The sequence below is a fragment of the Barbus barbus genome (assembly GCF_936440315.1).
Source record: "Barbus barbus genome assembly, chromosome: 11".
NCBI classification, from domain to species: domain Eukaryota; kingdom Metazoa; phylum Chordata; class Actinopteri; order Cypriniformes; family Cyprinidae; genus Barbus; species Barbus barbus.
Window position 1 is genome coordinate 19018978 of NC_136739.1, and position 13409 is coordinate 19032386.

General features: G+C 36.9%; 1 protein-coding gene across 1 annotated transcript in view; it reads left to right on the forward strand.

Moving 5' to 3' along the window:
- LOC306877333 (LIM domain only protein 7-like) overlaps nt 1–3763 on the forward strand; it is a 44882-nt gene extending 41119 nt beyond the window's left edge. Inside the window, exons 33-35 of the mRNA XM_079429052.1 lie at nt 640–748; nt 2332–2434; nt 2529–3763. Of these exons, the coding sequence (XP_079285178.1) occupies nt 640–748; nt 2332–2434; nt 2529–2551 (235 nt within the window). The 3' untranslated portion in view covers nt 2552–3763. The remainder of the gene's footprint in view (nt 1–639; nt 749–2331; nt 2435–2528) is intronic.
- The last annotated feature ends 9646 nt before the right edge of the window (nt 3764–13409 follow it).

The following is a 13409-nucleotide window of genomic DNA, read 5'->3' on the forward strand; positions in this document are numbered from 1 at the left end:
AATATGTTATTCAGTACTGTTTCTCATGTTTTAAGGATATGTAGATGTTTTAATGTAAAACAAGTAAAAAAAAAAAAAAAAAAGATTTGGAGGGAATATATCATTTGGCATAGTGCTTGTTCTATGTGATTGGCTAATGAATAAATGCACTAAAGTTGCTGTCACGCATACCATTGTTTTGTGTATTTTCATGGTGAAGATTAAGTAATTTCAATAGGAATCTGTGCAATCTGTAATTTTGCTTGAGGGTGAAAGTTTTTCAAATACAGATTTTGCACCAGATTCAAGATTCAAGTTGGTCACACAAATTGCATTGACCAGCAGAAAGCTGGTTGTTTCTAAGTGACGTGTGAGCTGTGCGGCCCTATTGTCACTGAACAGTGGACCTTTTTTGCTTGTAAGAATTTCACAGAAATTTTGCTGATGTGACTTCACCATAATACATTTTTGTTGACATTTTGTATGATCAACTATTTTAATACTCCCTTGAGAACCGCTGATCTAAACCATACCACCCAACCATTCCCATGTGTCTCCCATATTCTTGTTGTCTTCAAAATGTGTTTTCACCCCACATGAGCCATGGGCTGTGTGCAAGTCTGTGTTGCTGGGCTTCAGATTATGTTTTCTGTAATCTAGGTCAGTGAGTGGCAGGAAAATATGTTCGCTCTGTAATACACCACTGGGCAAAGGAGCAGCCATGATCATCGAGTCCCTGGGGCTCTGTTATCATTTGAGTTGTTTCAAGGTGAGCGTTCAGTGACTCGGAGGTCAGGTCCAGCCTGGCTTCATCAGTGACTAACCTGACTAATGTGCTCTGCCTGCTTTTACAATTATTCTAATCAGTTGTTCTGTGCATGTATAAACTTGATCAAAATGCCAATTCTAGCTGCTTCATGGGTAACGGCACTGACAGCACTGCCCTGTGACTTATCTTTCTTTCCTAAAAGACTGTAATTTATTTCTCTCAAATGAGCATAAACCATCAAGAACAAACCATGTGCATTCTAAAGGCTGGACTACAAAAATCTGTTTTTGCCAAAACTTAAATATTTGTGATTTTTGCTTCTATAACATTGTTGTATTAGGAGGATTTTGTGCCAAAAATCCCATCACATAACAGAAACATGTCTTATTCACCAATCACACATAGTCTAATGTTACTAGTTATATGTTGGTTTAGCACTGCGCCATAAACACACGTCATGTATATGCAGATTAGAATAGAATTATATAGTGCACCTTATTCATTAGTTGCCTGGTGCAGTAAACATTGCAATATTATAGAGTTGTATTTAAGACATGCATCATGTGACCCTGGACTACAAAACCATAAGTCATAAGGATCAATTTTTTTGAAATTGTTAGGATAGGACCATATTTGGCCGAGATACAACTATTTGAAAATCTGGAATCTGAGGGTGCAAAAAAAAAACTAAATATTGAGAAAATCACATTTAAAGTTGTCCAAATTAAGTTCTTAGCAATGGATATTACTATTAAAAAATTAAGTTTTTAGATATTTACGGTAGGAAATTAACAAAATATCTTCATGGAATATGATCTTTACTAAATATCCTAATGATTTTTGGCATAAAAGAGAAATCCATCATTTTGACCCATACAATGTATTTTTGGCTATACCCGTGCTACTTATGCCTGCTTTTGTGATCCAGGGTCACAAATGATGATTAAATAATAGAGAATAGTGCTAAAATGGGACATATATCTAAAAGTGTTCTGTAATCAAGCACACTTCATGTACTTTAACATGCGGTTTAGGTGTCTGGATCCCAGTTAAGTGCTCCAAATTGCAGTAATCTGCTGTATCTTCCATAGTTTAGCACTCAAAACTGGGAGTGTGCACCGTGCATAATGCGTTTTACACATTTATATAGTGAATTGAGTGCTAAAACAGCACAGACAAGTATTTGTAAATAAATGATGCTATCAGTAGGCGTAATTCATTCTTATTGAATTTCCTCCTGAATTTATTCCAATGCCTTTACCTTCAGCGCCGCTGTACGTGACTCATCTAGAGCTTAATCATTCCTCGCACATCCTCCTCATTCTCCAAATGCCAATCATTTGTATTTCTGTTCATCCTTTCATTCACGTTGCATTGTCCTCCTGCTTATCTTGTTGTCTGGATATTTCTGGTCCTTTCATCTGGTGTTATTACTTCAATTTCATATCCTCTTATGCTGCTGCCATTGACCTCAAGCTAGGATTCTCTTTCTCTCACTCTTATATGGAGGTGAGTATGCGATGCGACATTACATGGAGGATTCCGTCTTTCTGACAATGTGTTCTTTCATCTTGTGCTTGCAGTGCTTTAACTGCAGGTCTGATTTGGGAGGCTCAGAAGCAGGAGCAGAAGTCAGAATACGAAACCAACAGCTCTATTGTAACTCCTGCTATATGCGACTCAAAAGTAGGCCACACATCTCTGCAATATATGAGGCTCAATTACATAGTTCACCAAGTGATTTCTGATGTTCTTCATGATGATTTTTCTCTCTTTTCAGCTGGGCAGCCCACAGCCATGTGATCTCGCAGTACTGCAGCAGATCGAGGAGGAACCAATCACAGACAAGGAACTGTAAACACTAAGAGCATGTTGGAGATGTGATCAACATTGGGTGATTTAGCCAGCCTTGATTATTCAATGAGCTTCTATTCTTCTTTTTCACTTATGAGCGGGTGATATTCCTAAGGTTATGTTTATTTTGAAAGTATTAGTAATTGTTTGTACAAAAGGGATGTGCACGTACCTGAAAATGAACTATGCATTTGAAAAGATTATTCATACACTGTCTTTTTCATCATCACTGATTTAATCTTCTGATGACTTCTGGCTGGTTAAGTGATATCTGTATGTTCATGAAAGTGTTTATAGTAATTAATAGAAATATGCTATTTTATTGCCATTGCTTATTTAGGTTTCTCCTGCAGTCTTTTCTATATAAGGGTTTGCTGACTAAAATATCCCGTTATTCCACTTCATCTGTGTGCATTTTTTGTGTTCTGATGGGAAAATATGATTAAGGATAAATCCATTAAGACTTTATTTAAAAGTGGCATGGTTGGTAAGCAGCACTCATGAGTTATATACTCTTTCATTGGTAGAATCTATTTTATGCATCTGAGCAATTTCTCTGCAAGGGGAAATTATGAATTTAGAACAAAAGCAGCGTACTCAGTAATAATTGTAAATAAAATTTACAAACTCTAATATCTTTCCTGAGTGTGATTTACTTGACTAATCTCTCATTACTTGGTTTTTATTTGTCCATTTAAAACTAGTCTGAATCCACCATTACTTTCTCTGAGTGGCACTGGTTCGACTTGCATTGTGTTTATAGCCTCATCACAGTCATGGGGGATTTTCATCCAATACCTTTTCCAATGGTTCATGTATTTTTATCATACTACAATGCATTTCCTATGATAGGTTTCAATGAGTTTGTATTTTTGTTGCAGTTTCCTAATGACATTACATCTGCACACTTCAAACACCTGTTGGGAATTCACTACTAGTCTTGTGAAAGTGTAATGTATCAGGGCCTCAGGAGCATTACAATAATATTATTGTTCACAATATAAGAGAAGAGAAAAATAGGAGCCCTGCAATTCCTGCAGTTTGTTCTAATGGAGAGCACCTTTTGTAGTACTGCCCTTACAAAAATTAACCATGGTCTTGCTACGCTAATGGTATTTGTGTGGTAAAACTTGTGCTTATACAAATGGTAATCAATGCGCCAAAAAAAAAAAAAAAACTATAGTTACTAAATTTTTACTAGCTTATAAAACCATGGTTAATGCCAGATAACTAGCAAGTAGATAAATATAATATAGCAAGTATATCAATATAACATTGTATATTAAAAGCTTCAGATAGCCCCAGGATCCTCAAATCTGGCCCACGAGATCCACTTTCCTGCAGAGTTTAGCTCGAATCCTAATCAAACACACCTGAGCATGCGAATCAACGGCTGTGTCCAAATTCGGGGTCTGCATCCTTCGGAGTACTCATTTGAAGGATGTTACGTCACAGCGCCGCGACGAAGGCTGTCCAAATTCGTAGGATCCTTCAAATACGGCCCACAAATACGTCCTCCTTTTCCCCGAATTGGAAGGATGGGTGTGGTGGATCCTTTCCCGTCCTACCTATCCCATAATTCTTTTCGGCAGAGCGTAATGGCGGACGAAGCGAGCGGTAGCGGAGTGGGAGAGGAGTTTCTCTGACAAAACAAGCTAAAGTTTATGCTTCGGCTCAATGAATTTGTAGGAGAAATTAGTAGAATACTTAAAAACAAATAAAAATAGGCTATAATGGCTTACCTGGATGTGACTGTCTTGTAGTCTGATATAAAAAAAACTCTCCGACAACGAGCAAAGAAAGTATTTAATTTATTTAATTGCTTTATTTCTTCCAAAAGAATTAAAATGAGGAGAATAACTCTGTCCATTTTCCCGCTTCTTGCTTGACGCTGTCACGGTTGCTAGGCGACAGGATATGAGCAACGGGCATAGATATATATATACGACTAGATCTCGCCTCTGACTCTGCTGTCCATAGGAACGATGCGTCAGCGCGGCCGCCATCTTGGGTCGGGGGAAGCCGCGTCTACTCTGCATTAGTTAACATTGGCAGAGAACTATCAACGATTAAAATCACCTTAATTTGCTTAATTTTCAACCGATTTTCAAGCCGTTTGGTTTATTATAAATGCCAGACATATATTTATGATAGAACATAGATTAATTATTTTACTTATAAGTAAAATAATTAATCTATGTTCTATCATAAATATGTGATATATCATATACAATACAATACTTGGACACACCTACATAACTAATTAATTTGTTCTACAATGCACAAAACAATTACAAGGATGCTGATAGTGATATGAAAAAAACATGAATAATATAAAGTATATATAAAATATAAATAAATAATAGAGCAAAATTTAAAGAGTTAAAGGCAAGAGTTAAACAAACAAAGCGGGAAAAACAATTATGGACTTCCTGACCAACAGACCTCAGAATGTTAGGATGGGGAACCTAACATCTGCATCTAGGCAGAAATTAAATCATCATAAATCGTCCAAATCTCAAATGATTTTTCTTAGTTTTTTGGTTTGTTCCAACTGACAGACATGTATTTATGATCGAGTCCAGAGAAAATTGAAGCTTTTGATATTAATCTACTTCAAAACTAGGTGTAGTTTATTATGTCGTTTATTATTCTTCCACTTCAGTGAACTTAAAATTAACTATTGTTATTTACCTTAGCCTAGTCTACTGCACACAAAATGGCTACAATGGTGTGATATCCATACTTAAAAATACATGTTAATTAAAACATTTGAATTGTACTGGTTTATTTTGTACATCAGCAAGCCTGCAATACAATGACCCAGCGTAAAATGGTTATATAACACAAAAACAAACATAACGTGCGTACGTAGTGTGAAAACATCTTCCAGTATTTACAACAGCTTATTAAATGATTAGGCTACAGTATATAACAGGTTAACCATTCTTTGAAAACATCCAGTTCATGAAAATATCTACTACAGCACAAAAGTCCGGCATCTTCAGAGTTGATCTGAATGCTGGGAAACTTTGGCACTTCCTTCAGATCCCCGACCCAAGATGGCGGCGATGTTGACGCATGCTTAGAGGCCCAAGGCGACATCTAGTCAGTATATATATCTATGAGCAACGGGTAAGGGAGGGAACTGAAAGAAGGTTTTTTTTTTTTTTTTTTTTTTATTATTGACAAAGCAAATACAAACAAATCAGGTACAATGTAAAAGTCTTACTACAATCTGTGCACATCTTAGAAAGCAAATACTAAAAGAACAGGGAGCATATTACAAATGGCAAAAATGGCATTTACACATTCAAAAGAAAATGAATCAAAAGGGCAATTATTCAATAAGATTGTTTATAAAAGAACCCAGTTTCACTGCATTCTTGTTATTAATCAATAATAAAGAGTTATAGAAAAGTTTCAACTCATTCCTCCACTGCGTAAAGTTAGGATTTATCTTGAAAAATCGACATTTATGTATGAAATATTTACTTAACAAAATGACATTGTTAATACCAAAATCATTGTTATCATTGCGAAAAATACCAAATTTTATATCATTAATTGTTAGTTTCATCATCTGAATTCCTTTGGAGATGAACAATTGTTGAAGGTCCTGCCAAAACCTTTGTACAACTTTACACAAACAAAAAAGGTGATCCAAATCTTCGGGTTCATCTTCACAGAAGCTACAGTTTCCTACATCCATTTTAAATCTCTGGGAACTGAAAGAAGGGTAGGCTGTCCAAATTCACAAACACCGACTTCCGGGTTTTGCGGACGTCGGAGGATCCCTTCTCCTTCAACCGGGTAGGAAGGATCCTAAGGAGGATGCAGACCCTGAATTTGGACACAGCCAACGTCTTCAGGATCATAAGAAAATCACAGGTGAGTTTGATCAGGGTTGGAGCTAAACTCTGCAGCGCATTGGCCCTCCAGGGCAAGATTTGAGGAACCCTGCCTTAAGCCCAACGTTTCTCGCTGTCTCCCCGTGTGTATTTTGCTGGTTTTTTTTGTTTGTTTTTTTACCCTGTAGAGAACTTCTGGCTACAATGGCACTCATCATTTTGACAGTTTGATCACCTGGAGGTAAAAGGTGAGAGGAAATGTTTCCAGATATGGAACTAGATAGAGTTTCCCTCCAGCAGATTCCCACTCAGATTTGTATTTTTAAGCTTTATCCACAATTGATAACCTTCTGTATCATCCACAAAATGTACACATCTAGGTGGTTATGTGTTAGCTTACTTGGCTACTTATTACCTACATATTATTTTTTTTATTTGTTTGTTTGTTTCTAATTGAAGCGCAGTCAGCTCAAGGGGGCTCTGTTGGCCAAGGTGAACAGTTAATTGACCTGTACATGCATAAAGAGATCTTTGAAATTCAGTTAAAGAGGTGCTACAGATGTCCAATCTCATTGTTTGAGTGTCTTTAGTTTGGTGGGTAGAGGGATAGAGGATTTCCTCCTCCACCTGCTCTCTGGACTGATGCTAATTTTAGTCCGCATTATTGATGTCAGCCATGTCTAGTTGCCATGGTTTTAGTTTCTCACTGAACATCACCTGCAAGGCACTGCACTTCTCTAATGTAACATGTTGGACAGATAACACTACACAGTGACATGGAAAATTTCATTCATACCACTCGAAAGACATTATCTAAAAATTCAAATACTATTTTGGAAGGCTATGGAGCTTATAATATGACAAAACATTGTGAATTTGAATTATTGAGAAGTGTCATTCAACAAAACTGAATATTATGTGGCATTTAACATAGCTCTGAATTTTTTTTTTTTCACTTGAATATTGAACATTTGAAATTTTACACAATTAAATTTTTTCATGGCAGTTTTTTAATAGACCTGTATTTCCAGACAGCGGATTTTTAGTTCTGCATTCTTTGACTGCAAATATCCAGTTTTTAAGAATACAGCTTGAAGTTTTCAAGATGAAGAAGAAATTCGGAACATCAAATTCAATATTTAAAATTCAAAGCGCAGAAATTCAGATCGTACAGAAAATAGGTCCGAGGTCATCCACAGGGAAGAGTAGATGATCTCCGAAAAGACGAGCGAAGCATTTACTGCGACCGGGAGAGACATCGGTTCACTTAATTGTTTTCACTCCTGGCCCGTTGTTTCGGAACCTGGCACGTTTCCCCCCTTAGCTCGGTTCGTTTGGGCATATGTGAACAGGGCAATCGCGGTCGGATCCGCGCCAAAACAATCGGCCCCAGATCGCCTGAACGAGGTGGTCTCGGTCCCCACTCTGCAGAACACAAGATCCAGGGGGTGTGGTTGATCTAGATCCAACTCCTCCCATCTTACATACCTGCGCAGAATGACATCAAAGTATCGCGTGAGCGATAAGAGAGCAGATGGATCCTTATGCTTTCGAATCCCTCTCGCGATACTTTGATGTCATACACTGATCATTCTGCGCAGCGCTGCTTCATTTGTCATTCCAGCTCCATGGAACTTTGACCAATGAGAGGGCAGTTTACTCGCACGTGACTTGTATTAACAATTTTGGTCCGTTTAGAAACTTTGCAGTGTGAAAGCGAACCGCACCAAGAATAACAAGCAACATTGTAATAATTTTAATCCCTGTTTCGGAACAAAGCAAGGTGAGAAAAACACCCTTAGTCACATTACAGTTCAGGTAAAAGAACAGAAGCAAAAGGGCATATTTGTACTATGCTTACATTTATACCATTAAAAATACAGTGATGTGAGACTCATTACCGCTTGATTGCAGTTGTTGCTGCCAAGGGTGCATGGCACAACCAGTTATTCGTTTTAGGGGGCAGTTACTTTTAAATGTAGGGCCAGACATGTTTAGACAGCTTTTTTCCCTTAATAAATTAAATCATTATTTCAAAACTGTATTTTGTATTTACGCAGGTTATCTTTGTGTAATATAAAAATTTGTTTGCTGATCTGTGACAAATATGCAAAAAAAAAAAAAAAACAGGAAGGGGGCAAAAACTTTTTCAAACCACTGTACACTAGCCCAGCAAATTAGTATATACTTAAATTATAAAGAGATCTTAACATCTTCTAGAACATAGTTTCAAACTTGTATGCTATCTCATCATTGCTCTTTTCAAGTTTAATGTGTTTTTGCTAACTACTTTTACTAGTCGTCTTATCAGTGCCATTTTCTCAACAAGCTGTTCTTGTGTCATGATAAGCAGAAACGTCTTCCGGCGCTTTGAAAAAGGATTGTTCTAGGACCTGTTGATGAAGTGAAAGGAAATCTAGTTAGATCCTGATGTGTCCCGGACTGTATCTCTAGGCAATACTTTAGATCGATTAAAGAAAAAGACTGTTCCTGATTTGTCCCGGTGCTGTGGAGACAAATGTACACTTGCTTTTTATGCAGCTCGCATTTCATTTTACAACACCCTGAGTTTCCTGAAACACTTCAGTTAATGCAGAGATCCGTTTGGATGTTATGGTGATCCTTTTTTGGAAAATTGAACAGCCAATTGAGTTTTATCCCTCCTTTCTAGTGTTTTCTCGTGGCTTTGTTATTATCAGCCTTTCTGTGCAGGAGGCTCCTGTTGTTTCGTGGAGGTGAGTAATATGGTTATTGACTAAAGTGGCCATTAAACCAGCACTTAGTAACCTGGCAGTGACATGCAGTGCAGCCCTCAGTCACAGTTTTCAGATGCCGTATCATTTCTCCTCCGCACTTTAGAGCCAAACACACAAATGAGAAGTGAGTGGATACCTGAAAAATTCTTTCAGGTGTGAGAATAAAAGGGATTTTTTTTAAAGAGGGGCAGAGCACCCTCTCTCTCTCTCTCTCTCTCTCTCTCTGTCAAATGGAGATTTGGTGTGGGGGTAGAAAGTGATTCATTTTTTATATCAAGACCTAAGCCGAGTGCGATCACTGCAGGCACTGATTTCTAATTTCCCTTGATGGCATACTTCAAATATCCAATCTATACTTGTCTTCTATCTTACTGTACCGCTCTGTCCAATGCTTGGCCTCCAATGAAATGTGCTGGCCCTTCATTTTCAGTGACATGGAAAATGTTTCACTGCTCATGAATGCTAAGGCGGCCACAGCTGGAGGATGCAGATATGCTTGAAGTTATTATGCCAAGAGGATGTTTTCTCGCCCGCTGTGAATTCAGCTGCCATTGTGCTGAGCTGGGCATGGAAGTGAATATTAAGTCACAAGTTAATCTTCTGTTTTCATGCTAAATGATTTTGATTATCTCAGGAGATTAAGTATGGTGTGAAGTTTAGAGTGCATTGGAAAATTTGAGCCACTAGCAGTTTTTGGTTTAGATATCGTCACACTTTTCAAATCCTAAAAGGGCAAATTTGCACTTGATTAATCCAATTATGTTTTTAGTCTTATAGATTTATACTTTAAGTATCAATTTTTTTTTTTGGTGCAGTAGCCGTATATATGTGGTTGGTGAATTCTGGACTCCACATGTCACAGCTGAGTTTATAAAAAAGCACATCCCCATATTCCAGTGTCACCACATGCGATTTTCATCCATCATTACTTGGAATTAATGAGAGCTCTTCAAAGGCTGAGCATATTTTAAATTGTTCTTCTACATGCACTGGACCAGACTGCTGTTTGAAATGCATATAACACTGACATTACTGAATGACCCTCTTTTAAAATATAGTAATACTTGGAAAGCCTTTAGTCACACAATTTGTTAACAAAAATGACTTACAGCAATTTTGTGGATTAAGTAATACTACACAAAAGTTAGTATTGGATTTGATTGGGAAGTGGTGATCCAAAAGATGTGAGTGGTGCAGAGTTGTGACTGAAGTGTAGTGTGTGTGTTTTAATAGATGGGAACATTGGTGTGTTCTCTCACTCTTGGAATGGAATTTCTCTTCAGAATTATTAACATTGTAGTTCTACATTGAGAATTTGGCCATTAAATATGTTTTCTAGCATATACTCTTGATTAATAACTTAAAAGCTCATAGACATATATTGAAAGGCTTTTATGAAATCGTTAAAAATATGGAAACAACAAAATCTAGATTATTACTTCAGGAACTCAATGTTCTCTGTTACTGGTATGTATCATTTTGACTTCCGTTTGTACAAAAAAATAAAAATAAATCATAATTACAAGCACTTACAATGAAATCACCACCGTTCCATGTTTAGGTATGTTTTGAAGCATGGCAGATGTTTTGAGCTAGTTTAAGTTGGTCCTTAGATGGTCATGAGCTGGTTTAAACTGGTTCTGAGCTGGTCCTAAGCAGGAGATAGTTGCTCAGCACCAACTAAGGACCAGCTCAAACCAGCTACCATGCTTCAAAACATACCTAACCAGCATATGCATTTTTTTAATTTTTTTTTTCAACAGGGTTCCAGAGTGTTTATAAAAGAGGAAATGTAAATCTTGTGTTTTTATATTAGGCCCATATGAATTTCTTCTAAAAAAGTTTCTCTGTAGATTTCTGCATGCATTTCTAGTTATTCATCATGACATACTGTAATTCCTGTGGGTGGCATTTGCTCTATGTACACAGTACATGGTAGATGGTTCCATCATGTTCCTTTCTCATATGGTTGTGTGTGTCATGCGAAAGTTACCAGGTGCAAACGGTCATGACGTTAGTTGAAGGTTTACTCGGATAAGGTTACTAAGTAAGTGATTCAATCACATTAGTGCTAATGCTAACGTGCTGTATAATGTGTACTTTTTTGGCTACATATTTGTATATTTACTTAGTATTTATTTAGTAAAGAGTGTAAAGACCATCAACTCTACCGTGCGACTCCACTGGGCAGGGACATCGGCAAGGCAAAGTATCGCTTTTTATTTTAGTTTTTTCATTTATATGTTTATTATTGAAATGTTGTTATATGCATGTGTCAATTTTATTTAATCTCTTTATTTTCTTAAATTTGTGGGTATATAGTATTTATAGAGTTGTAACTTTTAGTTTTAGTTACTTTTTCTTATTTGTAAGTCGCTTTGGACAAAAGCATCTGCTAAATGACATAAGTAAGTAAAGTAAGTATATTTACATTTATTTTATTCCCTTGCTCAGTCCTGTAATTTTTATTTTTTTTTAAACATACAATCAACTAGACTTAAGCTACTGTGTTGACAACCATAATTTTAACTAGGCAAATCAAACAAAGAATATGCTCTCATTATTTCTTAATCATTTAGAATTAAGCTAATCAAAGTGCAGTTTAGTACTATAGAGGAGCAGTAGTCTGTGACTTTAGCTAGACAGATGTTAACAGCGTTGTGAGAAGGGCAATGAAGTGGTGCATGACCTCGAGTTAGATGTTTTTGGCATTGTGCCTGAATGACATCTAATATGGAGCAGGGAAGAGCAAGGACAAATGTAAGCTAGAGAGAGCCTTATTCCATAAATTAACAAGGTGGAGCAGTACTACAACATGGGCAGAGTGACAAAGGCAAACACTTACAGATGGGTTGAGTAACACAAGGCCAAACCTGCATTTTTATGACTAGAATGAACCATTAGGGCCTCTAACCTTCATAAAATGCCAAACATCATGTTGAGAGTTTTTGGTTTTCAGTTTAGAAGATTGTGCAGTACAGTGTGAGATCAAGACTGGAGATCAAGTCTTATGTGTGGGAAGGAGATTATTCAGTTATGTCAGTACATATTAAAGCAATATATAACATTGCCATAATATTAGTTTAGTGTTTGAACAACGTCCCAAAACTGCTGCTTTGTGTTTATGTGATGGATTTGGCAAATTCTCTCACACAGACACAGACCTACTGGTGTAACTGAATTACTTGTATTGAGTTTCTCAAACACAATCAGTACATTGTAAGGTTTATTTTTATCCAAGCTAGTAGTGACCTCAGATCTTCTAAAGATGGCAGTACGTTGAGCAAGTGTTTTCTGGGGTCGTGACTCAGCTGTTGTCATAGAAACAAATGCCTGGGCTTAGAATGGAGGTGATTCAAGGTATTATTTGTAACTGGATTAAAAGACAGAGGCTTCCCTTGGTCCGCAATCGTTGTGAATTGCAGAAACAATTAAAGTCTGTGATCGTAATTTAAAGTGAGGTTTGAGGTCGCAGGGTTTTACATGTTTTTTTTTCCACTTTTGAGCACACGCTCATGTTCTTATGTACCTCTGATTAGAACAGGGAATCCATGAATCCTGATTTGCCGAATGTTCCTTGTATTTGAACATTGTGGCAGCTGCAAGTTGGCAAGACAGGCAACAGAATGGCACAAATCCTCCTCCACAGGTGGTTCATCCTTATTCACTGCTGTGAATATGTCAAGCTACGTTTAATCACCTGAATGCTGCATAACATTTGTGCTACAAGAACCATGTCTGAAATAGTGCTTATTTAGATGATATCTAAAAATGTTCCCTTCCTCAAGATGTTAACTGTGATGTGGTTTCGGTTCCTTTATGAGATAAAACTGCTTTTATTTCTTGCAAAGCTTCATTTCTTTGCAAACACTTGAAAAGTTGCCAAATTTGTTACTAAACGCAAATTAGTTTTTCAGTCAGAACTGCCCATGTGTTTTACTTTACATTTATATTGGCCCACTGTAAAAATAACACTGATTATTTATATAAATATATGCTTAACATTTAAGTATCAGGCTGATATCTACTGACGTTCCCTATATTATGAAAACTTTAGGGTAGAGTGGGGGAAAACGCCCCCCTACTGTTTTTCCCAAAATGGGGGTATACGGGAGTCTTATTTATTAAAAATATAATTATATTTTCAGAATGGCATAATGTTTTTCATAATCAGTCATAAACATAATCAGTTGGGTAAAA